The sequence below is a fragment of the Ostrea edulis genome, chromosome 1, assembly GCF_947568905.1.
Source record: "Ostrea edulis chromosome 1, xbOstEdul1.1, whole genome shotgun sequence".
NCBI classification, from domain to species: Eukaryota; Metazoa; Mollusca; class Bivalvia; order Ostreida; family Ostreidae; genus Ostrea; species Ostrea edulis.
Genome location: NC_079164.1, coordinates 63,026,687 through 63,035,020, shown reverse-complemented (window position 1 = coordinate 63,035,020; position 8,334 = coordinate 63,026,687). Strand labels below are relative to the sequence as shown.

At 33.8% G+C, this 8,334-nt stretch overlaps 1 protein-coding gene across 1 annotated transcript; it reads right to left on the bottom strand.

Moving 5' to 3' along the window:
- Positions 1–253: 253 nt before the first annotated feature.
- Positions 254–3,250, bottom strand: LOC125648079 (transient receptor potential cation channel subfamily V member 3-like). Its single transcript, XM_048874997.2, has one exon. The coding sequence runs from the start codon at positions 3,248–3,250 to the stop codon at positions 1,019–1,021; it is 2,232 nt and encodes a 743-aa protein (XP_048730954.2). The 3' UTR covers positions 254–1,018.
- Between the last annotated feature and the right edge of the window lie 5,084 nt (positions 3,251–8,334).

The window sequence follows — 8,334 nt, the reverse complement described above, 5'->3', positions numbered from 1 at the left end:
CGAATACGTTGAGAAACATCATATCCAGGTGAATATGGAATATTCATAAATATGGGAAAATACGATGGATATTTCTTTAATTGTATCTTGCCTCGTCGATTTGTCACGCAGATTTGAACATGTTAGTAAATATGAAGGCTAGGTTATCTTTACCACAGGTACGTTTTTATAGTGCAAATAGCTAGAAGTAAATGGCAACGATGTATGAAAACAAAATCATGTTTATTATATAAAACGAACAAAACTGTTTTAAATTCATTTAAATTTATTTTGAGACTTCATATCAAATCCATGTTTTAAGAAAATACAACATCTAAATACATGTTTGAAGAGTTTCAAATTTCATATATTGCAAAAGCGTATTGATGACTTCACGAACATTATTGCTGATATAAACACTTTTCTCGAAAACCACAATTTTGTTTATTTCCAGTAACAAATACATGGGGAAAACATGTACGTTTTTGATATTGTCACAGAAATATTTACATTTGAACATCAATTTTACCAAGATCATTGAAATGTGTTGTAGATAATTTGAAAAGTCCTTCACATACCAATGCCACACTTAACAATAACGTTGAGGTCAAAATGCCAATCCGACGTTCCACCTTTGTTTACTAACAATCAGGAAGAGTTCTAGAAAATGGGATATTACAAACACACATTAAAAATGTCAAGTCTACATTTGATATAAATATACGTGTGAAATAAAGTTTAATATACATAGTACTGAAAATACGCAGATGTGCAGAAATAAGAACGCGATAATTAATGTTTTCACATTGTTGCGTGATAACAGCAGAAAGGGCATATTCATATTCAACATTTATATGAAAATTAAAAACATTCAATATAAAGATCATCTGATTCCATAACAATTCTTATTCCGTATCTTATTCGCTGTCAAGCTATTTAAATTGGATTTTTTTTATCTTTCTGAGACATTCCTTTAAGAAGAAAATCTTGCAATAAATGCACTAGCATATTCTTCTTGGGCATAGAAAATTAAATGAATTTAGTTAACTTCAGGGAATTGTTGCGATTGGTCGCGATCGCTCCTTTCCACCACGAATGTAATGTCTTCGCGCTCGTTGATTATATTTTTGTTTTCATTTTTTGCATTTTGCATCAAATAGATTACCTCATTATTTCCTTTTCGTATCAAGTCAATCACTTGACTTACATTAATTTGTACATCAGATTTCATTCTCTCTTCTTTGTCCTCCTTACCATAAAAAGAATCGTCCAACGAGTGAACAGTTGTCAAATAGCGATACCTCGTTATATCATTGTCCTCTGGATGAGGTAACTCTCGCCGAGTTGTCCAGTGTTTTGCCCTATCGATACATGGTATAAGTTTAACCAGAAAAGGAGTAATCATGATATCTTCAAATAACTCTATCATGCACAGTTTTTGGTATTTGTGATATGAGTTTTTTTCCTTGTGAACATCTGAAAACGTCTGAGACATTATGGCGATAAGAGCATTCAGCAGGTGTATAAATGATAAAATTGCAAAGAGCACGAACATTGTATAGGCCAACCACGGGATTCTCGATTGATTTAGAACACCAATATCATTGAGACCAACCCCCAACTTAAACATGGTTAAAATTGACTCTCTAAAGGTATGGAATTCCTCTGGATCTTCATCCGCCCCTTTAAAAAGGACATGCATGGCCGTAGTAAATGCTATCAGAAGAAATGTGAATATAAAAGAAAATGGAACAAAATCCCCAAGAAGCCCTGCTTTCATCATGTATGTGAAAGCAACAAGATTTTTAGAAAAAGGAGAAAAATAAAGCATAAAATACCATCCACATAACAATAAGCATATCAGGTGATAGTCCCAATGTGTCCGAAGAAAAGTAAGTACAGATTCTAATAAAGCACCAAAAGACACCACAGTCAAGCAAATGATGTAATCAAGATTATGCCAAACTAATCCACGGCTTCCGTAACAACAGCGTGCAAGTAATTTGTAAACAATCATTAAGGCAATAAAAAAGTAAATTAATCCGACTAAAAGATACACAACTCCAATAACAGTGGGATTTTCATTTAAATCACACGAATCCAGGCTTCCATCAGAACATACCAAAACGTCAGACTTTTGCACGGTCACTATTGTTGCGAAAATAATGAAGAAAAAGTGCATAAACATCCAGATCATCATAGGAAACCAATAAGTGTTCCACTTTTTCTGTAAGATGAATCTAATTACTTTCTGGTTAAGAATTTGAAAAGCTTCGTTCAGGTTGCAACGCGAATCAAATAACATTTCTAATATCGAAAGTTCTTGATATTTTTTCCAACAAGTTTTTTGTTTATCTATGTACGGTATCAATCTGTCAAATTCAGTCACATCATATGTTCGGATGTCGAAGAGACCATCCCTAGCATTTTGGAAACAGTACACATCTGAAATATTAATAATGTAGTCAAAGATTTCACTGACGCCAAGCTTGGCAGAGAGTTGCAGCGGTGTCAAATTGTCTTCATTTTCCCAAAACAAAATATCTGTAGGTTTAGATTTACGTTCTTTATCTGAGGCTTTCTCTTTTGACGCTTTCTCTGTATATTTCTCCCACAAATACTTAAAAGCAAAAGTAACGTCGGAAATCTTATCTGGGTAAATATCACCGTATTCGATCAGCGAATGAAATAATGTATCGCCATGTTTGTTTTTCTTTGAAATGCAAGCGCTGTGTTTTAGAAGTAGGTCTACAATATCTCTCGAGTTTGAATCATTTGCTTTCAGCATGAGAGCAGCTACCGACAAAGGCAACTGTGCCATAAGAACAGTGTTCTTGAATTTGTCTCTATCAGCACATTTCTCTAACAATTGTTTCGTCTTGTCTTTTTCCGCAGCAAATTCTAGAAGTATTTCAACAGCTTTATAATTTCCCTGGACAATGGCAACATGTAGGGCTGTTTGTTCTAGTTTGGCCTCAGTTCTATTCAATATCTGAGGTTGTTTATTCAAAACTTTCTTTACAAAATGGAGATCGTTGGTCTGGTCATATTTGATTGCTATGTGCAAAAGTGATTGATCCTTGAATTCTTCCTTTACCTCTGTATCATAATGTTCAACATTTTTCGAAAGGATTTTGTTCAGTTCATCTAGGACCCCTTGTTTATTGCCAGAATTAATGTGTGCTTTTATGTCCTGAATAGGACCTGTCGGTTCCTTTTTGGATTTCAATTTTTGTTCACCTCTTTCATCCACACACACCCTGTTTCCCATTCCTTGAAATCTGCAAATACATGTGAATTTTGTTTTAATAGACATAATCAAATCATGGGAAGAATATGGATGTTTCTGGTTTTGTGAGATATTGTTAAGCATTCCTCTTTTGAGAATTATATTTTACCAAGCATTAATTATACCAATTATTAATATTAGAATAATCACTATTGAAAATTACTTAAAGCTTATATATGTAATTCGGTTGTTGTCAGAATGTGTCGTCAGCAAATCACTTAATACAGTAGCTGAATTATGCGCACCTTACTGTATTACACTTCACGCAACATATCTACTTGGATGGGACTGTATTATTAGGTGGGGATAGAAAGAAAAACTGGAAATCGCAACAATTCCCTCTATCTAGTGCGTTGTATATGCAATTTCATTTTACAAGATTAACACTTTCAATCTGTTTGCCTTTGATATGTTTACAAAGAACAAGGGACGTTATTGGCTAAAATTGGCCGCGTTTCAAAAGCCGATCATATTTTGCAGGTAGAAAGGTGATAATTTTCTCATTTCATTCATATATAACATGTACCATTTACTTGTTGCTGATAATCAGAAAATAACTTTACAATATTGCATTGTTAACTCTGACACAGTATTCCGACGGTCGCTTTTTTTGGAAAGACGTCATCGACGTTATAGGATTTTCAGTCTCCTGATTCTTCTTGAATATTTTACTAAAAGTTACAATTCTAACTTTTTATATAAAAATACTCATTGAGATCAAAGACTATTAAAAACTGGCATGCTGTGGAAAATACATTATGCATTTACATGTAACTTTATCGTGTTCATAGACATTTTGCGGAGCAATCATGTGCTAATTAAAGTGAGGAAAATAATGCGTGTATTTGCCAAAAATTGTTGAGTAGAACGCAATCATATTTTCGAAGGCGCTGTTCAATGTCCTACTATTCAAATGAATTATGGAAAATTAAAGGGCTCTTGAATTTTTATTTTATTTTTTGGTTTGGTCATAAATATAAAACACTTTGATTAAAAACGGCGATTGAATCGGATAAATTTACTTGTAATGCTATGTACACCAAGGACTATATGACAGGTCTGCTTACATGCATATGTAATAAACATGCTAAAAGTACGGTACATACGAATAAAATATGTCTGCCTGCTGTGGGTATTTACAAAGTATATTGAATAGAGCGTGATACTAAAAGATACAAATGTTGCATGAATGAGATATCATTTTCTTGGATACCGCAAAACACGTCAAGTAATATACGTGTATTTTCAGATGGCATATTTTATATAGCAAATATATTTAAACCCTACCCAAAATGCGTCCGTGTTTATATCTTTACTTGCCCCTAAATTGTCAACAAAGAGTAGTTCTGAAACTCTCTCTCTCTCTCTCTCTCTCTCTCTCTCTCTCTCTCTGTGCATGTCTCTCTCTGTGTGTGTCTGTCTCTGTCTCTGTGTCTCTCTATCCCCCCCCCCTCTCTCTCCATATAGTGTTCATCTTTGATAAATGAAAAATTACATCAGAATTGCATACACCAACATTCAGTCGGACTATGGGAAGTTGTTTGAGTACGTGTATAGACAATGTGGTATATTTAATTGCTTTTCCCAGGAACGTAGAATCGTAAAGAAGGGGGGGGGGGGTCGGTCCCACTTTATCTTGCCAATGATCAATATCTGTTATTTTCATAAGCGAATACAGATTTATTGTGTGATGCTTTTTGATAGTAGTTTTGAATGAGAAAAATGTAAACTTGAAAAGCAGTAATTGAATTGGATAATGGCAAAGAAATTAATAAACTTAACTTATTTCAGGCATCAATTGCAGAGTAAACGATGAAAAGGCAATACGTATACCAAATTTATCAGAAGCACCAGGCATTACACTGATTGAACAAACTTATGATTAAATTATATTACCGCATGTAGTTAGCTATATTAGAATCTTACTTGATTAGTAGATATCGTAAAATGAATTAAAAACTTACTTTCGTTTTCGATAAACTACCCCAAATTAGCGAAAATCAGAGTAAAATGGTGGATCTAACCAGTTTTCTTTATTTTCTTTTTTAACTGACAACTTAAGATAATACGATCTGAAGTAAATCCGTTGTTTATCGATGTTTGATTTTGATCATACAGAAGAAATCAGTTTTGATAATTGTTGAATAAATAAAATATGCTTGTTCGTTTCTTCAATCCGTGATTTTAGTCTTGAATCAGCCCACCTCTGGTGTGTCCAAGGGTCCGTGCTTGCTCAACTATCTATTTTGTATTGCTTATAGGAGTTATGAGATTGATCACTGTTCGTTATCTTAACCTTGCATCATCCTTATAGAAACTAGAACGAAGCAACGTCATAGACGCTTTATTTGCACATTCTCGAGATTTTTCGATAAGCAGAGAAGTTGCGATTGATTTACAACATGATCAACATAAGATTGTGTAGGTGTTCTGTGTTAGTTATATTTATAATAGTTTTGACTAGGCCTATATTTATCATTTTATTAAGATTCTTATATACATTGTACATCTCATTCAGCGAAGGACCCCACCCCCTTCCCGAGACCAACGCTCTGACATATAGATGAAGTTTTAAGGCCATTTGATATAAACAAAATTTTCTACCTTTAGCACTGAAGAGTTCCCATGGCAAAAAAAAATATTTTGGTTGGTTTTGGTTTTCTCATTTATAGTTGTTTGGAACTCTTTTGTGTTTTAAGAACAGGGAAAGGGTCAGTAAACAATGTAAACAATTATGGCACCAGAATCATTCAGGAGGAAAAAAATCAGGAAGATTTATTAGTAAAAAAGTCATCAAAGGTTACAGAATACTAAGAAAGATTATGCATTATCCCTTGGACGTATGATAGTGAATGTTGATGCCAATAACAACGTGGTGATCGAGAAGTTGGGTGAATTAAGAAAAATTGTTCGTCTGGTGATAATTCACAAGAATGCCTAGGAAATGAAGACACGTATCCATCTGATGCATCAGAGAGTGAGGAATCGGAAGAAGAGCACGAGGAGGTGATTTGTTGGAGAAGTGGGAGATGAGTTGTGGAACTTGGATTTCTAGTGGACAATTTGGGAAAAGGTTGTGCTTCGTATGGTAGACCACTAGATTTAAGACATTGCGAGGACGAAAAATGGTATGCACTTGGATCATTATAGAAGATGTCAGCAGGGAGCATGCAGTCATCTTCTCCTGTTTCTACTGGGAAACGTCACGTAATGCAGAAACTAACGTAAAATGGCACATCAAAGAGATCTTGTATTAGGCATTTCTTTATTGCTGTCAGAGATGAATAGCAAAGGAAAACTAAGAGTGACAAAACAGTAAAATCATAAATGCCATTGTAAATTACTTTCAGAAATTGTAAAATTTTACTCTTATATTATGGGAGATAACTCGTCTTTGTCTTGAGAAAATCAGCCAATGCCATTTTTACAATTTTGCTTCTCCTCAGAAAATTCACCCCGTATGGTATTATTCTTAAAGTTTATATTACACGTTAAACATTAAGTCAACATATTATGAAGTTTATTTTAATTTGTAAACCTTTACTGAGGGTACAATGTCCATAAATGTAATTTTATTGAAGCAACAACTAATATTTTCCGAGTGTAAAATTTATAATGAATTAATAGTTTACATGTTATGTTGTAAATCTAATATCGGTACACTTTGTTCTCATTTTTTGAGGGATAAAAAGGTAAACGAATGAAGAATAAGTTAATTTACCATGATAACTATTGTTCTGTACTTTTGTTTTTTGGAAATACGGAAAATATTTCACTCTCCAAGTCAAAGGGGAAAACAATTCAAGGAATTATCCATTTTTATAAAAGAAAGACATCATATAAAATCTCTTCAAAAGAAAAAAATGGTATCATCTGCCCTTAAATACGATATTCAACTGATATGTTCGATGTTTTTAAATTTCTCCGTGATTAGAGAAGTCACTGTTATGACTTTTTGTAATAATTCATTAACAGTTACTGATATGTAAAAACACATGGACAAACACAAAAAAGTATTTTTGTGATGACAAATATCTTGTAAGTAAGTAATAAGTTGAAAACTGTCCAGTGCGTCAGATATTGAATAGTCAGGGATTGTTTTGGGAAAGTTTTTGCCTTATAACTATAAAGTTAAAACATATTATCGAAATAAGGTTGTACACTTTCTGACAATGTTCAACAAATCAGGCTACTATTTACAATACTGCAGTCTTTCTGTTTGTCATCCATACAGTGCATCATGTTTTCGATTATTGCCTTTGACGAGAAGAAACGAAGTATATCTATAATTTTGTCCTTAAATTGTCGCACTGGGCAAAACTACCATCATAAACACATTCGCAATACTGAGTTTTAGATTTTGAAATGATTAATTATTGTCTTTGGCCAACTATTCGACAAGACGGATTAAAATTGCATTCGTAAAATCATTATCTATTTTTCAATTCGGAAAGAGATCATTAATGTTACACAACGAACATGTAATTTGGAGCTCCATGCGACTTCCTAATAATCAAGTTTTACTCACTGTATATGATATCAATAAATATAACATAACTAATGCACGCAATTATTCAAGAATTGTTCATAAATTCATTTGAATTAAAACATCGTTCATTCATTTCATGTGCGAATTGTGATTTTCCGCGCGGGGCTTCATCTAATACAAACATAAAAATCGAACTTCATACTTTGCAAACATACATAAAAAGGTGAAGATTGATTGCATATTGTATATACTCTCGAGAATATTTCACTCATATGGAGACGTCACCACTGCCGGTGAAAGGCTGCAAAATTTAGGCCTATGCTCGGCGCTTATGGCCATTAAGCAGGAAGGAATCTTTATCGAACCACACCTACTGTGACACGGGACCTCAGTTTCTGTGGTCTCGTCCGAAGGGCCGCCCAATTTAGTCGCCTCTTACGACAAGCAAAGGTTACTGAGGACCTATTCTAACCCGGATACCCACGGGATCAAAAGGTGAAGATAACGAACAGTGACCAATCTCATACTTCTAAAAGGAAACAAAATTAAAAGTTGAGCAAACACGGACCCCTGGATA